The sequence below is a fragment of the Nuphar pumila genome, chromosome 1 (genome assembly GCF_984573655.1).
Source record: "Nuphar pumila chromosome 1, dmNupPumi1.hap1.1, whole genome shotgun sequence".
Taxonomy (NCBI): Eukaryota; Viridiplantae; Streptophyta; class Magnoliopsida; order Nymphaeales; family Nymphaeaceae; genus Nuphar; species Nuphar pumila.
In genome coordinates, this window is record NC_143249.1 from 179,520,826 (window position 1) to 179,541,907 (window position 21,082).

General features: G+C 37.6%; 1 protein-coding gene across 1 annotated transcript; it reads right to left on the reverse strand.

Annotated features, from left to right (window-relative positions):
* Window positions 1-659: 659 nt before the first annotated feature.
* SKL1 (shikimate kinase like 1) lies at window positions 660-5,146 on the reverse strand. Its single transcript, XM_090015205.1, has 10 exons — window positions 4,882-5,146; window positions 3,126-3,172; window positions 2,902-2,956; window positions 2,746-2,818; window positions 2,547-2,634; window positions 2,300-2,382; window positions 2,004-2,133; window positions 1,356-1,434; window positions 1,207-1,271; window positions 660-1,109 (listed from the first exon to the last, which is right to left on the reverse strand). Exons 1-10 carry the CDS (start codon window positions 5,120-5,122, stop codon window positions 1,041-1,043), a joined length of 930 nt encoding a protein of 309 aa, XP_089871331.1. The 5' UTR covers window positions 5,123-5,146; the 3' UTR covers window positions 660-1,040.
* Window positions 5,147-21,082: the final 15,936 nt, after the last annotated feature.

The window sequence follows — 21,082 nt, forward strand, 5'->3', positions numbered from 1 at the left end:
AACATATTAGTAATATCCATTGGCAGCTCTTCCTGTTAGTTATGCTGAATGTCTTTTTAGTTGTCCCCTTCTACTCTTACTATCAGGTGGTTCAGTCAGCCAACTTGCTGCACTCATTATCGACGGGAACTGTCAACTGTACTGATGGATGATGATGATGATGTTTATGCTACTTTTCTTTACCTTTGAAGCCCATGTTTCTTTCCGTTTGCATTGTAATTGAATAGAACATGCACAGTTTTTCTTAGTTTCTTTCATAATTATGTAAACAAACAGCTAGGCGGCCGGTAGGCTTAAAAAAACTAGTAATACAAGGAGCAACCAAGGTTGTCAGACTAAGAAGCTGGAAATGATACGGGAAGAAGAAACTAGCCATTTAAAATTTTGTAGGAAGTGAGAAGTGAGGAATAAAAAAAATGCAATATAAGAGTTGAATGGGAATGAAAATGGAATGCCAATAAAAACTAAAATAAAAATTATTACTCTTAAAACTCATGAACTTTTAGTGTAAGAATTAAATTTTTGCAAAATCTAAAAATGATTAATCAATTTAAAGAAAGCACATGGGAAGTGAGTGAGAGGCGTGGGAGAAAGCACAAAAAAAAATTAAAAAAAGCATGAAAAAACATATAAGAAGCATGACTGAAGCGTGTGCAGCATAGAAGAAGTGTGGGAGAATCGAGATTCCCATCAAATTCCAGAAGCCAGGAGTATCGTGCTTCCGAAATAAGTTTACAGAAAGTGTGCTTCCCACATAACTAAAAAGCTTCTAATGACTCTAAGAACAACACATTGTAGAGGAAGATCCTGAAGATCTCCTTTTGACACTCCACAATTATAACAATTAACAAGTAGCTTATCAATATGAAAAATTGATAGCATCTAGTGGATCTTGTTACAGGTACAGAAATTGATGGAGATGGGATTTCCCGAAACACGGGTGAGGGCTGCATTGGAGAGTACAGGGGGGTGATGAGAGCATGGCGCTCGAGAACCTCTGCATCGGCTAGACTCTACCGTACATACAGACACCGGAAGCATCAAAACGGATGAGCAGCTGCTTGCATCATCTTTTTTACTGTAGTCAGCTTCTCTATTTCCTTTAGAACCTGAAAATTTGTATTTGATAGAATGAAACCTCTCCAGTTGGAGATTTAATGCATTTGATCAGTTGGCTAATATGCTGTTTTTGCATCTGGTATTTACCTCTAAAGCCATGTCATGGGGGGTTACATCGTCCAACTTGTCACAGCCTAACCATGTAGCAACCCCTGTCAAAGCACAAGCAATTGTTTAAAGGTTGTAGGAGCACAGCATAAGAGTTAAAGCTAAGTGAAACGGCAGAAATTCTTTACTTTGAAGTGAAACTGTGGCATCAGCGGTGGCATAACCTCCCTTCATTTCCTCATACACCTTGGCCAGCTTTTCCAGCACCTACATTGGTGGGAGCACAATCATGAGATCCTTTACATACTAGTCACTTTGGGAAACATCATAAAAAAATTTGTATCCTCTTATATACAGATATATGCACGTGACATGGCTTGCATTTCATTGCAAAAAGAAATAACTCCTTGTAGAGATCAAGGGTTTTTGGTGTTGAGTGGACCTAAAGATTGCTTAATCATCTACGTTGAGTGCATAAAACTAGATCCCAACCGTGCAAGCAGTGTTTTGCTTTTGCTTGGCAAGCAAGGTGGTAAACAGCCCCAAGGGGGAGTGGTGCAGTGGGGTGGGGCCTTGGCCACTAGACGGGTGGCCAAGGTTATATTCTCATGGGCAGAGACATATCCTCTCTGCGCAAGCAGATGCCCAGCATAGGCCCCAGTGGCAGGGGTCCTAGCCTCAGAGTTTTATGCCACCGATATGACGACCATAGGTATGGCAGGCTGAGCCAGCGCAACCATCTTTGTGCTGGGTGTGGTTTCTCCGAGTTATAAATCCAAAAAAAAAATTAAGGTGGTAAACAACTCTGTGAATAGAAAGTAAGAACAAGAATTCACCTCAGGGTACGAGTCTGAAGTCGATATCCCCCATGTCGACGGGCATCGATTCCCCATTTCTGTTATTTCCTTTGCTAGCAAAATTATGGGAACATCTATCCAGACTGAAATTCCATATCTCAATAACGCCCTTGAAAGTTAACAGGATAAACAATCAGTGCAGAAGCCAGACAAAATTGATGATGCAGAAGATGTGATATAAACAGGTACAAAATTCTTAGGCATAAGAGATGCATAGAAATTCAAAACAAATTATCATTTTATAGGTCATTGGTCAAATTCAAACATAAACTTACAGATTGTCAGAGCTTTGAACAGCACCATCTCCAGCACAAACTACAAGGCGGCCCATTGATGATAGTTGCTTGAGTACTTCAGTCTTACATGAGCATTAAACAATAAAAAGGATCATCATCTCATGTTGAGGAAAAGCATAAAAACAAAAATGAAAAGAAGAACTACTTTAGGTATAGGAATTTGAAAGTCATTACAATGCATGACAAGGGAAAAAGTTTTCAACTATCAAATAAAGAAGAAATTTACCTCAGATTCACGATATCCTTTCTCATCTTCCTCTGGGACAGATTGGGCAGCTGACTCACCACCCAAAGCTTGCTCCACCAAGCTGTCGCTGCTTAACACAAATAAATGTAAGAATCTGATGGTGTAGATGAGATCCACAAGTTCAGACAAGAACTTTCAGGATTACTAGGCCAATCGGTAAAGCTCCATTAGAACATACCTGTCAAAATAATAGTACCTCAAATCTTCCGCTAATAGTTTCCCCAAGTTGGTCTTTATAGAGCCACTCATTCCTGTAAAATGAAGGTTACTATAAGAAAGAGATAACGTTCTTCAGCATTATAAATCAGCCTGATGTAAGAGCAGGTTCTAGTACCAACAAGAAACAAGGATGTCCCTTTCAGTCCAACGGATATCTCTACTGCCTTAGTCTACATCCACGAGAAAAGCGCCAGTGAAGAAAATATGTACATACAGTTCATGAAACAAAATATGCCGTACATCACCCAATCGCAGCCCAATGAAATTTAAAACCACTTCAAGACCTAAACGATTTTATACAATTGACCTTTTAGGATTAGCTGGCAAAGGAAGTCCCACCTTCAGCACTAAAGATGGGTCATTCTTCACAGTTGATGCCCTTGCACCTAAAGAGAAAACATAGCAACAACTACCATTACTGCACATAAGGTGATAGCCACACAAAGGTAGATTCTGCAAAATATCAGATTCCACTCAAGTGTCCTTTTCAAACAGTCATTTGCGTTGAACAATGTGACAATAACTCAAAAATATCAATCACGAATTGAGCATGGAAGACCATACTGGAAAATCAAGCATTTATAAAAATAGAGAAAGAATGAAAAAGAGGGTCTCGCTAAAAATATTCAAATTCATGTAGTATGTTGGTAAATAGTGACCAGAAGATATAACTTACATTCAGGTACAGTAAGTTTGATAGACAACGCAAGCTACATGAGATTTCTGTCAAGATTCTTGTACATAAACTGCAGAACTTGTCCTGTTTAGGAGCATGTATGTGGGGTGGGAATTTAGGATTTGGGTTGAAGTTGTCTCAAACTCCTCTGGTAATGGTTGTTTGGGCTGAGAGAGAGAGCGAGAGTTAAATAACTTTGACTTTATGATGATACAAGAGGTCAAATTAAGATGCACCATTCACCAGGAATCGAACAGTAAAACAAAATATTGTTCTAGTCAAACAGAGCAATGTTCAGTGCTAAACTCGATTTCAAATTGCTCTGGAACAAATATATGAATTTTTCAACACAAAACCATAACGGAGGAAGAAGACCATGTTGATCATAAGTGACCTCCATGGCCATGTTTTACAGAGGGTCTCACGCGTTGAGGAGAGAGGTGGGCCCACTCTCTCTCCAACGTGTGAAACCGCCCAGCATAGGCAGATCTGTGAAACGGTTGCCCACTTTAAGCTGGTGTAAATCCCTAACAATGTTATCTCCCTTATTTAAAGGGAGAGAAGGCTTACTCACACTCAGTGAGAGCAAAACCCCTCCTGAAGAAGGCCGTATATATCATCTGCACGCACATCAGTCTCCTTCCATCAGACCATCCTTGAGCATCAACACTAAAACACAAAACTGATACGAAATTGATAACAAAAGGTATACTTTTCAATTAGATAGAAGATTGACATCGAACTATCGATTGCTAAAGTGCACTGTTTGAATAAAAACTCCATACTGGACGTTTGCTACTGAAGTATAAAAAATCAAGACAGAAAGTTTGTGAAACGTTACATCAAAACCCCTAAATCTTCTACTGAGCAAAGAATTCCACATTATAACATCCAATCTCATCGCCGCTCAAATTCACTTGAAATGCTTCACATTTACGAACTGAACGTCAAACTACAAACTTCATTAATTTCAACAGAAGAGAAAAAAGCTCTTTACTCCAGTTAGAAAAATCGTAGGCATGCTGCTGCATAAGCATCAAAGCATCAAGCACGAACGCACGCAAAAAGGTAGCAGACTAAACATTCCTATATCAATTGAGTTCTAAATACTTCATAATCAGAATTGAACGCAAAAATACAGACTTCACTGTGAGTGTTCACATGCGCGCGCACATCAAAATCTTTGAAAATCAACACAAAACCAGCAACTTTCAGAAAATTCACGCCGATTAGTCCCAAGAAACTGAAAAAATAACTAAAATCGCAACAAAATGAACAATAAAAAAGGTAATCAGAAGCCCAGATTCAGTTAAAACGGCAAAAAATGAAAAGGAAGAGAGAAACAACTCCGGAAATCACACGAATCACTACGAAATTCGAACCAAAACCGAAGTTTTCGCAGGGAGAGAAAGAGCTCACCTGAAATGCGTCCCGATCGCGAAATATTACTTCCGACGAGCGACGACGCAGACCTTCGGAAGAACGAAGAGGAGGGAGAGGACTCTCCGGCCGGCGAGGCGAGGAAGGTGCAGAGTGCCTGCCCTCGGTGGCTTTTATAGAATGGAGGCGGCGAGGGAGACCCCCTGTGACTTGCAGGAGAAGGAACCGACGGGGAGAAGACTCTGCAACTCGGGCGGAGGACGACGACGCCCAGCTCCATTTTTGGCTGCAACGCAACGCATAGAGATCAGATAGCAGGGAGTGGCAGATTGGAAAATTTATAAGCATCCTTTCTTTTTCTTTTTCTTTTTCTTTTTCTTTTTCTTTTTCTTTTTTTTTTTTTTATAACCTATGACACCTTAGTTGGATCAGTCCAAAGTTGTCCGACTGGAAAGCAAACATAAGCAAGAAGCGAGATATTTTAAAATTTATAAAAAGCAACAAAAGTATCAATTTAAAAACAAGATAAGAATAAAAAATATAGCAATATAAAAATTAAATAAGAAACAAATAAAAACTAAAATAAATTTAATTATTTTTATGATTCATAATTTTTTAATAAAATAAATAATTTTTTTTGTTAAAATCTAACAATAATGGTTACCAATTTAAAGAAAGTGCATAAAAATTGATTGAACCCGTAAGAGAAAGCATACGAAAAACATGAAAAGAAAAGTGAGAAAGACATATAGAAATAAAATTGATTATTTTTTTATTTTATGATTTTTTAATAAATAAATATTTTTTTGTTAAATTCTAACAATAATGGTTATCACCTAAGAAGAAGCATAAGAAAAACATGAAAAGAAACATGAGAAAAAACATATAAAAAGCATGAACAATGTGTGTGAGAAGTATAGAAGAAGCGTGAAAAAATAAGTTTTGAAAGCGAGGAGTATTGTGCTTCTGAAAAACGTGCTTCCCACTGTGTAAAACTCCGAAGCTAAAACCCATACTGTTAGAGGCTATGTTGGGCGTTGGCTTGGGCATAGGGACGATGATCATGAGAATCGAACCCTAACCATCCATCTAGCATCCTTCCATCTTGAACTCAGTTTTCGCTCTCGTTGAAAACTAAGTAGTTGGAATGAGAGTTGATGCAACTAATAAAAACCTAGTAAAACTACCTTGGTTTGGAAACTGGCAGCTGGTATTGGTGTTTATGCATTTGGAATGGGAAGTGAGATCCTCTCCTTTCTATCTATACTTTGCTACATGAGGTTATGGATTTTCAATGCTTGTGTTTCATTATTATATTACATCTTATTTTTGTAGATGTTAACTTTTGATCAGTCGGCACCTAAGCAAATAACGATTTAGTTTAACAACATCTACATAGTGTTATGTTTTTAGCAATGTTTTCATTTCTCCATTTTGCATATATATCCACTATCATTCTTGTATGAGCATCCATTTTAGTTCATCAATTCACATTTTCATCATGTCAAATAGTTTTATCTTTCATAGTGAATCCCATGTAATTAGTCTAGGTAATGACATCAATATATCTCTCTATTTCTTGCTAACTCTATCTTTTTTTTAGAAAATGTATGAAAAATATTTTTTTTTTTTAGTTTAGAAATTGTGATTTCAATTTTAGAATTATAATAGCTAGATATCAATGAGAATATTTACTTTTCAGCTTAGATTAGAAACAGGATTTGGCAGCTGCCACTTTTTCAAATACATAATCACCATCGGACTGCCAGTTTCCGAACGCAGAACACCCCAACCTTTTAGTTATCACATTCAACTGCTTCTTATTTTTTAAGTGCATCTCAGTTACATTTGTATGGTATGAAATTGCTTTCTTATCTGCTGTTGATATAATATTTCATCTTATAACTTTTGAGTTAAATAGATAAATGTTAGTCATATTTTTAATCGGTGTCACAATCTTTTTGTATTTAAATCTCGACGAGGAAGAATCTCATCATATTTTGATAAATATGTTTTCCTGAATTAATGTCACTGTATAAATACTCCAACTTAACGTTGTGTCCTCTGAGAGTATTGTTATTTTTTTCTATAAAGAAAGCTGGGTTAGGCAGACTCTTCCCATAGTGACAAAAAGTTAAAAACGGTAAAAATATAGGCAGTCAAAAACTTTGGAGAGTTTGAAAATTTTCATAGATCTCGCATTTTTGGGCAAAATCTCGACAATAAAAAATAATTTTTAAAATATAAAATTTATATTTTATAAGAAAATAAAAATAAAACACTTAAAAAATAAAAATCTCAGGGGTTTTCGCCATAAGTATCCATTAAAAACATAAATATCGTGATATTTGTCACGATTTGAAAATCTAGCAAGAAATTACTGTTTTAAACTTTCAAGGCAATTTCTTGTGATATTATCATGAGATTTTTATAAATCTCGTGATATTTGTAAGAGAGCTCTTACCAGTTATACAACAATACCATTGGGGATTCGAACTTGCAACGTCTCGACACAAGGTGACGTGCACTAAATTGCTTCTTATATTATTATTTTTAATAAAAGATAAACAAAAAATGATGTGACCGGTAGATTTTATGTCGTGTCCATGTGACATCAATCAATCTTGGGCAAATTAAGGCATAAAAAACATAAAAATATAAGAAATGTAATGATGTATAATATATGTTTTATTGCATTAATATTGTGATAGAAAAGTTATGCTTTAAAATAGGTGGTTTTTTGAAAAAAAATCACATTTTCAGGCATTATATTAGTGCTTGAAAATATCACAAAAATTTGCAATATTTGAAATTTATAAATAACCCATCAATTAGATGGGTTTTGTCATTTATTACTTATTCCTTTTATAATTAAGTTTTAGGGCCTGTTTGCGTGTCACGGAAAGTGGGCCGTTTCAGCGAAAACGCATCAACGGGCATGCGTTTGGGACGGGCCCACAGTGACAAAACAAACAGAGGCTCCTTTTTCATTGCAGAAAGGTCCTCAGATTCAACGCTGGACTGCTCCCTTTTCGCGGAAAGCGTTTCCCAGGGGGTCTGATTTTCTTTCCGCAAAAGAGAAAACCATGGAAGAGGTGCCGCGGCTTCCTCTTCTGTGACATGCAAAGGGACCCTTAACAGTGATTATCTGTGGTGTCATCTACTGATGATACTACCATTGTATCTGAAATTAAAGCACAAATAATTAATTTTAGTGGGCAAAAGTAACACAAGTGGCTAACCAAGCATTTTTTTTTTGTAACAGCTAATAATTTTCTTGAAATATTTGTTACTTGAGGTGGCTAAATTTAAAATCACCGTATGTAAGACGCCTTTATGTAAATTTCCCAACATTCAAGATAACCTTGGATATTGTGTTTATACTGTCAACTAAAATATCTTGATTTTGTGAAAATTTGGGAGTAAAGCATGATGGAAAATTAACTTTTGGGATATTAAAAAAAGAACAGAAACACTTTTGGGGATGATCCTAGTGGAAACAAGATTATTTTCTACAGTTTTTTTTTCTTTTTTTTGTTTGAGAGAGAACAGAAAAAATGTTACTAACAAGATTCAGAAATAACGAAGAGAAATCATAAGAATTTACATAGTGACGGTTAGGGGTGGCAATCGGGTCGGGTTGGCGGGTCAGCATACCTCAACCCGAACCCAACCCGTTTATTAAACGGGTCGGCTGTGGCAAACACGAACCTGACCCGTTTAATAAACGGGTAACCCGACACGACCCGCCAACCCATTTAATAAATGGGTTGGGTCGGGTAAACGGGTTTTCAGGTTCGCGGGTCGGGTTGGCGGGTTGACGGGTCGGGTTGACGGGTCGGGTTGACGGGTCGGACAGGCGGGTTGGCATACCCCCAACCCGAACCCGACCTGTTTAATAAACGGGTTACGCGGGTCGACCCGTTTATTAAACGGGTTGGCTTAAGCCTAACCCGAACCCGCCTAAGAGGCAGCTTGGCGGGTCGGGTTGGCGGGTCGTGTCAGAAATTGCCACCCCTAGTGACGGTAGTGTCACAAATTACCTGGTGAAAGGAACCCAGAAGAGAGGATCCTAACTAAAAGATATCACCGCTAGACCATACAGCTAGGGTTGGCAGCGGAGAGGCATGGGCCCGGGAAAAGCTCTCAACTAGGGGTGGCAATCGTGTCAGGTTGGCGGGTCAGCATACCTCAACCCGAACCCGACCCGTTTATTAAACGGGTCGGCTGTGACAAACACGAACCCGGCCCGTTTAATAAATGGGTAACCCGACACGACCCACCAACCCATTTAATAAATGGGTTGGGTCGGGTAAACAGGTTCTCAGGTTCGCCGGTCAGGTTGGCAGGTCGGGTTGGTGGGTTGGCAGACGGGTTGGCGGGTTGGTGGTTCGGGTTGGCGGGTTGGCATACCCCTAACATGAACCCGACCCGTTTAATAAACGGGTTAGGCGGGTCGACCCGTTTATTAAACGAGTTCATTTTTTCCAAACCCGAACCCGCCTAAGAGGCATGTTGGCGGGTCGTGTCAGGTTTTGCCACCCCTACTCTCAACCCCCGCCCCGTTTCAAAATCCTGCCCTCCATCCCCGCCTTCATTCCTGCACAGGTCTTGATTTGAACCTCCATCCCCGCCTTCATCTCCATTGTCCTCCATCCCCAATCCAAACGGGAAGAGGTGGGGTCTCGTTTCTCCTCGGTCCATTGCCATCACTAAAGAAGGATTGGGGACCGGGCGGAGCAAGGTGGGGATTGGAAACGGGGATGGGGCAGGGCAAGGCGGGGATTGGAAATGGGGACGGGGCGGGGTGGGGAAAAGCTTAAGTCCATCCCCGCCTCCATCCCTGCACGGGTTTTGATTTTAACCTCTAACCTTGTTTCATGTCCTTTGTCCCTGGTTCAAATGGGGTCGGGCCCCGTTTTCCACCGGTCCACTGCCATCCCTACATACAACACGAGCAGCATAAAAACAGGTGTGATTGGGTTTTATTTTTTCAAAGCCAAATTTTGGGACTTGGTATTTCCTTTAATTGGATCTGCGACATTTGACCCACCTAAACCATTTTCATCAAATTTGGTAAAGCCCCTACAAAGATTGCATTAAAGGTCATATTTGGATTGAGGCTTCAAAATTAGGGGCACGTTTGGAAGGGAGAAAGATGTAGGAAAAGTGATACAAAATGGAAAAATACCCTTACAAACTAGAAAGTTTTTCTAAAAAGTACATTTTTTGATAGAAAACACTTCTCTATGAAAGAAGTGTTTTCTACCAAGAAAAAATTTATTTTTACACTCCCCACCACCCATCTCACCGTATCTCACCACCACCCTCTTCCTTATCTCATTTTTTCTACATTTTCTCTCTATTTTTATCATGCTAAACAAACAAGCAAAAAAAACTTTTTTTTGGAAAACTTCTCATGTCAAAAACTTTGGTAAGCAAAACTTTCTTTTCCTATGAGAGTTTCTCTCTCTTCCAAACGTGCCCTAAGTGTAATAAAAAACTTCCCATGAGAATTTAGATTGGAGATTAACAAGGGTCACTTAATGCAACTTCAAATTTGATAAGGTTGGGTCCAATTGAGCCGGATATGGTCCAAACCATACATGTTCATCAACTTCATTGAGTATGAATGATAGTGCATTACTTTCCTCTTAGGTAGTCCATCAACGGATTGAATTTGATTCAACCTGGATCACTTCCTACTTTTGCAATGATTCTGGGATGCTATGTGATCCAACAGACCTGGATTCGACACAGACTACTCAAGATTGGTCCATTTGGATTGAACTCTTACATGCCTATGACTGCAAGACCCAGCCTAACCCAAACCCTTGAATTTATGATTGACGGTTTTTTGACTCCTTGATTTATTACCTTAAAATTTGCAGCCTGATGAAATTGGATCTGATCCACTGTTAACCATGCTATGATTAAGAGGATGCTAAACTTTATATATATATATATATATATATATATATATATATATATATATATATATATATATATATATATATATATATATATATATATATATATATATATATATATATATATATATATATATATATATATATATATAGGGCACGTTTGAAAGAGAGAAAAACTCTTATAGGAAAATAAGGTTTTACCTATGAGAGCTTTTGATACGAGAAGTTTTTCAAAAGAAAATTTTTCGCTTGTTTGTATAGCATGAGAAAAACAGAGTGAAAAAATGCAAAAAATGAGAGAGAGGAGGAGGTGGTGGTGATGGTGAGATGGTGGGTGGTGGGGAGTGTAAAAAAAAAAAAATTTCTTGGTAGGAAACATTCCTCCACACCTATAAAAGAATGTTTTCTTTCAAAAAGTGTGCTTTTTAGAAAAACTCTCTTAGCAAAAAAGTCTCTCTAGTTTGGAAGAGTCCAAAAATTAGTACAAATTTTTCCATTTTGCATCACTTTTCCTACATCATTCTTGCTTCCAAGCGTGACCATATAGTCACTAGAATATGAGAACGGAAAATAAGAGAGCTAATGTTTTAACAGTGATTTTCATGGATTTTTTGTTCTTTTCTCTTGAATCTAACCGATGTAATCCATTTGCTTTGTTTTATAAGAACCCTCTATTGAATCATCAGATTTTGATGCATAAACATGATTTTTTTTAAAGCTTTAAAATCAATGATTCATAATCTTCATAAATATTCGAGCATTCAAAATTTGCATTTTTTTTATCAAAAATACACTATACAATGCTTGAATCCTAGCAAATTCACCATGCCAAGCACATCAACATAGTTAGATTTGCAAAAAATAATGCTGAAAATGCTCATATTTTCATATATATATATATATATATATATATTAAAGGAACCATATAGATCATATATGTCGGGCTTGTTTTACTTAAGAAATCATTCTGAAAACAAGAAAGGAATATGGAGTCGAGTTATAGAAAACAAAAAGAATACAAGCAACTCAAAGAGCATTCTTCTCAAACTGATTTTTTTTATCAATGGTCAAGCTAGGGTTTGAAAAACTTGTAGAAGCCAAAGCTGTTAGCATGTTGAGCATCCAACCATTGAAAGGTCTTTTAAATCAAGGTTCTGTGCACCTAGCTTGATACGTGTAGTCTGTTCAGATGCAGCAGCACATTCTCTTGGGCCAATGTGATTGCACCTGATCCAGACTCCAACAGCCTTCCCATCTTCCCCTCCTCCAAAATGTTGTTTGCTCCTGATTCCTAACTGTTTATGCCTAGTTGCAAAGTATTATTTGAGATCCTGAATATGATGTCTAGCAACTGTCCGGCTCAGTGCTAAAGTGTCCAAGTTGTCCGCTTAGAAATACAAGTTCGAGCCTTGAGAACAGACACTTCAATGCAAAAGGCAAAAGGTTTAAACCAATGTTGTATCGGAATAGAAGCTGTATCGTGAATCAGCCCGATACCAATTCTCAAGTGAATCATTATGAATCGGCCAAAAATAATTAAAAAATATTATGTATCAATCAGAGTGTGATTCAGGTCAGTATCTTGTAATATTTAAAATAATATTATAATAATATTTAAAATTTTATGTTAAACTATTTTTACATTTATTAAAAAATAACCGATTCAGGTCAGTATCGTATCAATTTTCTGGCGATACGATACATATTGGCCGATTCAGGCCGCCCCGATACTGATAACACTGGTTTAAACCGTTTCTCAGTTTGCAACTTTCCAGTGCCTCAAATTACAGGGCACCCGGGTATCCAACCCAATATCCCAACTTATCCTTCTTTTCAAATAACTGGATCCATCCGATCAACTCTAGGGCAACAAGCCCATAATCACCAAACCAATTCCTATTCAATAACATTAAAGATTTGTATATGAACATATTACTATGAAAATAATCTAATAACTAACTAAATCACATGCATCATAAAAATGGCTAAAAACCTGATAAATTAATTAAAAACAATAAAAATATACAAGCCTTGTAAGTTAATGTCCGTCAAATATGGGCTTGCCCTCCCTTGGTCCTAGACGAGTCCAGAGTCCAGCCAAGATATATTGACAGGACCTACTAGAGCCAAGTTGGGTTACCCAAGGCCTAGTACAACACATTGTTCCTGCTTCCTTCCTTGCTTGCTTGAGGTCTAGCAGCAGTGGTAAACTGAGACTCTACGGCGAGGCTGGCAGATGAGCAAGAGCACAATTGCTATGATCAGAGCAACCAATATGCCCATCACCTCGATCCCATTCTCATCATCCGAATCACAGCACACCTTCCCCATCCTCTCTCTTTCTCAACTTTGATTCTTTAGAATGCGCGCAATGAATGAGATAAGAGCCGGAGCAACAACCGCAGCAGCAGCAACAGCAACAGCAACAACAATAGAAATTAAAAGCAAAAGCAGAAATGAAAGAAGAGCTAAAAGAGAATAAAGTTGCCCTCAGGCAACTTTACTTATCAAAGGCATCTTGAGCAACCAATGACATTGTGCCATGTTAGGGTTTATGCACATGTGGTGCCTCTTGAGTGGCAAGAAGGTAGGTATAAGTCCATGTCCATGATTATGTGAATGGCATGGAAGGCAATGCATTGGACCGGGCAGCTTGGCCCGTTATGTGTTAAGCTTGTTCCTTAGCAAAAGGGATCCCATCCTTTGACATGAGCGTGGGTTCCATACTATTATGAACCTTTGGAATCAGTTCGCATCCAAGTAAAAATGTGGACCAATACTAACTGTTGATTAGATGTCTAAGATGAAATGTAGAATGAAACCTATCCTTTGTCAAATGATGGAATCCAACAACAACTACAACTACGCCTTCATCCCAAAACTAATTGGGGTCAGCGATATGAACCGAAAAAGGAAATCATTCTGGGTCCTTCACATGAATCCTTCTCCTGCAATCATTTCTATCCAATGTCATATCCTCGGTGAGGTTCAAAGCATTCATATCCTTTCCTATCATCTCCATCCAAGTCTTCTTAGGCCTACCTCGACCTCTTTTGACTAATATATTTTTCCATTTGTCCATCCTTCTAACTGGAGCATCATTAGGCCTTCGTCGAATATGTCCCAACCACCGTAAATGATTTTCTCTTATCTTATTTTCAATGGATGCAACGCCTACCTTTTTACGTATCTCCTCATTTCGAATCTTATCTTTTATTGTATTTCCACACATGTCAAATGATGGAATCCATAAAAAAAAAAAGCACTAGTCCATGACCCAGACCCACCAAGTGCGAATCAGGATGTATAACCAATACATTGGTTACATATACACTTGATGGATATGCATATGGGTCCCACTGTTAGGGTTGGCGAGGAGATGGGAGTGGGGATGAGGCTGGAGTGTTTTTTTTTAAAGGCAAGCTGGGGTTAGGCAGACCCCTATCCGTTATACAACTGTACCATTGAGTTTTGATCATGGAACATCCCAGCACAAGGTGAAGTGCACTAGCTACTCTTACCAGACAAGCAGAGACCCAGTTGGTGAGGCTCAAGTTGCCAGCATCTTTGCGAAGATGTAGTTGAAAATGGCTCATCTTCATGACGAAAACCAGCCTCATCCCCCAAAATCTGTTCCCAAAACGCCTGCGGAGGTAGGTGATCTTAGTTACACCCTCATTAAATCCCATCTCTCGCTCCCAAACATAGCCTCAATCCAATTATGAGTCCAAGCCCAATACCATTATCAAACCAAGTTTAACCATTCAAATCTGAATCTCATAAGGTTGGATTAAGTAAAAAATTCTTATCCAAATTCATAATGTAATATAGTTTCACATACAATTTGTTTAATATCTAATTTAATTAGAGGATTAAGGTTTTCCCACTTTAAATAGAAGAATTGAGAGCAGTGGCAAAGCCAGGAATTTAACCTACGGTGGGCACACACACACATTAAAAAAGGAAAGTAAACTACTAATAAACTATACTAACATACCTTTTATAATTGACCTCAATTAAATACTTAATTAAATATTTATCTTTTTTAAAAAAACTAATTAAATATTTATTTAAAAAAATAAAATAAAAAACTAATTAAATATTCATGCTATTACAAAAAGAACTAGAAAACCTCAATCCTAACAAAATAACTAAAAAACCTCGATCCTAACAAACAATAAAAAAGATAATCAACTAAATGTTATTTGGAAAAAATAAAAATAAAAACTAAATCTAATTAAATATTTATGTAATGTAAAAAAAATTAACTAAAAAACCTCAATCCTAACCGACATCATTCGTATACATGCTAATTGGAAAAAAATAAACCCCAAAATTCTAACTAAATTCAAGCATGTGAAATATTTTATTAAAACCATAAGTCAACAAAAATAGTTAACAAATCCATATGTATTTCAATCTTAGCAAACAGCCTTTTCATATTATCACTCCCTCAATGGTATTATTTTGAAAATATATTTTAATTAGCCATCTATTTGCAATTTGCATGTCTCTCCACTCCTTCCATCCATTAATATTAATCCATCTCAATATGAGCCCTTAAAGCTGTAGAAATATTTTCTTGACTTTTAGAGAGAACCGTAAATCCGCTTATCGGATCACGTTCATATACCATAGCATGACAACTAGTGCATGCTTACATATGAAAATGCCAAACAAGACCCTTGGTATCTTTTTTCCCACATATCATTTGATTAAAGCATCTTATGACTCATTCACAATGCATACATAATTAACAAAATACTTAATTAATATCAAGGAATAAGTACTTTCACAACAATATAAAAATCATGTTCACATAAACAACTCTCAAGGGATTTCATACATGAAACTTAAGCACTCATTAATATATACTAGAAATTAAGATTGTCAATAACATGTACACGATCCACGTCTGGACATATAGGATCAGATCCAATAAAATATGGATTTGGCTATAATGAAACAAATCCAATAACCAACAGAGGCTCCGCTTGTGTGGCAGGAGCAGTTAGTGCAAGTCACCATGTGTTGGGACGTTGCAAGTTCGAATCCCTATGGTATAGTTGTATAACTGGTAGGGGTCTGCCTAGCTAACCCCAGCTTTCTCTGTCAAAAAAAAAAACAAATTCAATAAGCTGTCCTGGTCTGGTTTGTACCTAGTTCTGGTTCAATTTATGCTAGGTCTGAACTGATCTTAATCCAGACTCATAATCAGCACTTCAACCACATACCTAGGTATATATATATAGATATATATATGTGAGCTTATCATAGTCTAATCCATAGTGACAAACGTTAAAAATGGCAAAATCTTGTTTTTCAAAAAACTCGCGAGAATTTTAAAAAATTTCATAAATCTCAGATTTTTTGGCAAAATCTTGGCAATAAAAAAATAAATTAAAAAATATAAATTTTTTTATATAAAAAATTATTAATATATTTTATTTAAAAAATGCATGGTTTTTTTCATGATAAATAACCGTTTAAAACATAAATATCGTGTTTAAACCACAGAATTTATGTTTTTTCATAAATCTCATGATATTTTGAAAATCTAACGAGAAATTACCATTTTAAACTTTCAGGCAATGTCTCGGGATATTATCGTGAGATTTACATAAATCTCACGATATTTATCACTATGGTCCAATCCAATGTTGGCATGCCTACTATTAAAAAAACATAGAAATATATAATTATATATTCATCTTATTAAAAACCAAAATAAATAACCTAAATGCTAATTAGAAAAAACACAAAAAATCCCTTAAAGCTAATTAAATATTCATACTGTTTAAAAATAAATAAATCTTAAGTCCTAGCAAACATTATTATAATTTCATATATATTGAAAAAAATCAAAACCCTTAAAATTGCAAGTTTATAACTAAAGCATGTTGAATCATGTTTAAAGTTGATTGAAAGTAAAAAATAAATAAATAACAGAAATAAACATGTTCGATTCATCTTATTTAAGAAATAAAATTAAAAACCTAAATATTAATTGAAAACAAAAAAACCTTAAACCCTGAAAAAAACTAGAAGAAGGAGATATGCTGTTGTGTGGCCCGTGCCGAAGCGGATGGCAGACAGGTTTTCAGGTAACCCACCCATGATGGGTCCAAAACCCAATAAAACCCGGGCCCGAACCCCGCCCCGCCCCTGGCTTAGGTCTGGGTGAATATTTTTCTGTGGGTCCTTGTTCAACTTGCCTTATCAGAATGTCCTTTTATATGTGGGCCTCCTGATTCTACCTGAGCCCAATAAGACCCACGGCCAACTCAAACCTGATAGTGGTGCGGTCAGGTTTCTGTGTGTCAGCATTGGACTCTGGTTCATCGGGCTTTGACGGACATCTGACCGGGTCAAGTCAGGTTGACCCGATGTCCACCTTTATCTATAGGTAACAGTGCACCTTGATGGCATATCAGGAGCAATCACATTGCACACTTTAGTGTGCAACTATACCTGATCCACACTTCATGTTCTCTTGGGCCCCACAGCTGACAAGTTAAACCCCATAGATGGAAGGTGCAGCGGCACACTCAAAGTGTACAATGTGATTGCACCTGATCCGCCCCGATCACCTTTTAGCGGATTCATTGTGATGAAAGTGAAAAGGAATTTGGGTTCCATAACATATCTTGGCCTTTCTAAAAGTACCAAATTTCAATCATTGAAAGAAGTAGGTCACACTTCATTCCGGTCATCTGAGATCCTAAGGATCCAAGAAGCAGAGCTTGATGGTTCTTGGATCCTCTTTCAGTTAGGATGTAAGCATTACTAAATCCAACCTAACCAGATTTCATCTGGATCCCATTAGCTAACCCGATAGATGTTATTTGGATTTGGATTTGGATTTGGATTCAATATTGACTCCAAGGTACAACTGCAGACCAAATCTGAGTCTGATTATTTACGGATGTCATATGCTCTGTCCAACCCCGCTAATTAAACATCAACTTTGGGTCGGGCATATGATCCAAATCTGATGTGTGTGTGTGTGTGAGAGAGAGAGAGAGAGAGAGAAAGTTCTTTCTCTCTTCCCTCTGTAACAAATATTGCGAGATTTATAAAAATCTCATGATAATATCACGAGAAATTGCCTGAAAGTTTAAAACGGCAATTTCTCGCGAGATTTTCAATCTGTGACAAATATCGTGATATTTACCATTTTAGCAGGTATTTATCGTGAGATTTTCATTTTTAAATGTGTTTTATTTATATTTTCCTATAAAAATAATTTTTTATATTTTAAATTTATTTTTTATTGCCAAGATTTTGCCAAAAAAATGCAAGATTTATGAAAAAATTCAAAATCTCCTGAGATTTTTGCCTTTTTAAACTTTTGTCACTATGTTCTGTCCTTTGCAAACAAAAAATCACTGTGGAAGAGGACTGACCTAATCTAGTAAATCCAAGTTTCTCTTTAATTTTTACATGTAGACAAAATATGGAAAGTGCCCAAACAAGTGTGACAAAATCTAGATCCATATCCATGACAAAGTGCCCAAACAAGGCTGTAGGCCATGTTTGGCATTGGATCAAACCCAACTGCATAAGCTCATAGGATTCACATCAAGAGTCCATAAATATGGAAAACATGGATCCAGGGGTTTCAATAACTCTTCCGGCCTGTGACACCAGATCCACTGGTGGATCCTGCAAAATTTTTGGGTCAGTGTAGATGGATTTCATTCGCATACAGTTCGACCTGCATTGCATTCAGTTTGGCTTTGTAACACATGACCAATTCAATGCATATGAAAATCTTGAAAAAAAGGAGTTGGATCCATGCAAGGGTTTCTGCATCAGACCCATACCCGTACAAGGCTGGGCCTAACTCTGCTCCCACCTAGGAGTGTCAACGGGTCAGGTTTGGTTCAGACCCAGGTGGAACATTCTTTTACCCAATTTTCGGGTATAGTAATGGGTCCAGACTTGGGTCTAATCAGGCTCACTATAAGAAAAACCATACCCGGGCCCAATAAGAACTACATGAACCAGACCTGGACCATACCCAGTAAAATAATATTTTTTATCATTTTTACATTGAAAATTTGCGGGTCTTAATTGAAACTCAGGTCGGGCCCGGGTCTGGTATAAAATTTCACAAACTATACCTGTACCCCATGTATTAATCGGACCTTCAGGTCCAGACTTTGGTCTTAATCAGGTCTTCTTATTTATCACCATATACCTGGACCCTATAGGTTTGGTCCAGGTTGGGTTCGGGTAAACCCGACCCATTGACACCCCTACTCCCACCTTCTATGATCTGGCTAGGTCTTTTTTGTGGTCCAACTCTTTAATTTGATGAACTCATATTGACCAAGTTTTTTTTTTATGGACGGGGAACCCTAGTTGCACGGAAGCAGATCAGGTCATGCTGAACATGAGCGTTTTTTCTCATGCCGACATCGTGGCCGTCTGTTTGCATTTTGGATGAATGCCACGTTGTTTTGTTGACTTTTTAGAATTTTAAAATACAAATTGGATGGCCACGATGTCGGCATGAGCAAAAACGCTCATGTTCAGCATGACCTGATCTGCTTCCTAGTTGCACTGGTCAAGTCTGCCATACTGACAGTCTCAATGGTGTAAACTCATGGTGCACCCCTTACCCCCATGGAGTCGCCAAACTTCAGCTGAGTAAGGGTTCATCCCTTACCCTTATTAATGCAAGGAGCTGATGCTTATGAGAATGGAACCCTGACCACCCGCTTAGTGGACAAGGGCCCCCTCCACTGTGCCAAACCCCATGGGGCTCATTGACAATTGGATCTTGCAGTTTGTTGGTGTCCACGCAAGGTTGAAACGGATCAGATCTGGTTGGATATATCTGGCAAATTATTTGTGGATATGGATCTTAAAATAGAATATGATCGAGTATTTGGATCAACATTTATGCCTGATTTGCAGTTGGGTCCAGATCAAATCCAGTCCATTTGATCTTTCTATATGTAAACCATTGTTCCTACATTTGTCTTCACTGGATCCAGTGCCACTACATAAATTAGACCCAAATCCAAGTTTACTACTCAGTTCTAGTAAGGATCCAGACTAAACTTGGGACTTGATGCTTAAAATGTGGGTTAAGGTTCCGATCTACATGATCTAGCATTGCATACACTTGTTATGCAAATGTTTTATGGAGATCTGAGATTTTTTTTTGTTTGATTTATAACTCGAAGAAACTGTACCCAGCGCGAAGACTTGCTTGTGCTGGCTCAACCTGCCATATGGGTGTATTACTGTATTTTAAATAACGTATATATTTACCGACGGGGGCTCGGCTTATCTGGTAGGAGCAGCTAGTGCAAGTCACCTTGTGTTGAGACGTTGCAGGTTCAAAACCCAATGGTGCAGTTGTATAACTAGTAGGGGTCTGTCTAACCTCAGCTTGCCTTTCAAAAAATAAAGTAACTTATATATTTAATCCAGTCCATCTAATTGAAATCTCACAAAGCCAGTCATTTTGACTCAATCAAACCTCATAGATGTGTTTAAGTGGAAAACAAACCTTGGATCAGAATTTCTCGTTATGTTTTCTGAAGTCAGAAAAAAATGTGCATTTACAGCCATCCATTTTTGTATTACCCAAAAACTTGTACAGACAAGATGGATTCTGATGATTCAAAAGCCGGTTCCCACAAATCAAATCCATGGGTCGATTGAACTAAAAATAAAATAAATGAAAGTTATTTATTTCATAACAAAGAACCCTCGCCGAAGCGAGGAAAACCCTAGGTGGGGCTCGTGGCCACCCTACCTTCGTGGCCCACCTCTGAAAGCTACGGACACACCAAAGTTGCCAAGTTGTTTGTGCATACATGCAATTGTGGTAGCTTTTAACATTTTTTTTTTGTAAACATGATATACGCATCTCATCATACTCAAAAAATGAGTGTAGCTGAGATGCGTATGCTGAGATGGATGTGTGAAAATACAATAAAAGATAAGATTCAGAACGAGGAGATACGTAAGAAGGTAGGCGTTGCACCCATTGAAAATAAGATGAGAGAGAATCGTTTATGGTGGTTTGGACATATTCGGCGAAGCCCTAATGATGCTTTAGTTAAAAGGTTGAAGAAATGAAAAATATATATTAGTTAAAAGAGGTCGGGGTAGGCCTAGGAAGACATGGATGGAGATGATAGGAAAGGATATGAATGCTTTGAACCTCACCGAGGACATGGCATTGGATAAAAATAATTGGAGGATAAGGATTCATGTGGAAGACCTAAAATGATTTTCTTTTTTGGTTCATATCGCCGACTCCAATTGTTTTGGGATAAAGGCGTAGT

What these genes read in the sequence shown, in the direction of transcription:
- SKL1 (XM_090015205.1), bottom strand. Translation starts at nt 5,122, where the DNA reads ATGGAGCTGGGCGTCGTCGTCCTCCGCCCGAGTTGCAGAGTCTTCTCC. An exon ending in ACCCATCTTTAGTGCTGAAG is followed by an intron (nt 2,957 to 3,125) that starts GTGGGACTTCCT and finishes TCGTGGATGTAG; the next exon opens with ACTAAGGCAGTAGAGATATC. An exon ending in GTTCAAAGCTCTGACAATCT is followed by an intron (nt 2,134 to 2,299) that starts GTAAGTTTATGT and finishes TTAACTTTCAAG; the next exon opens with GGCGTTATTGAGATATGGAA.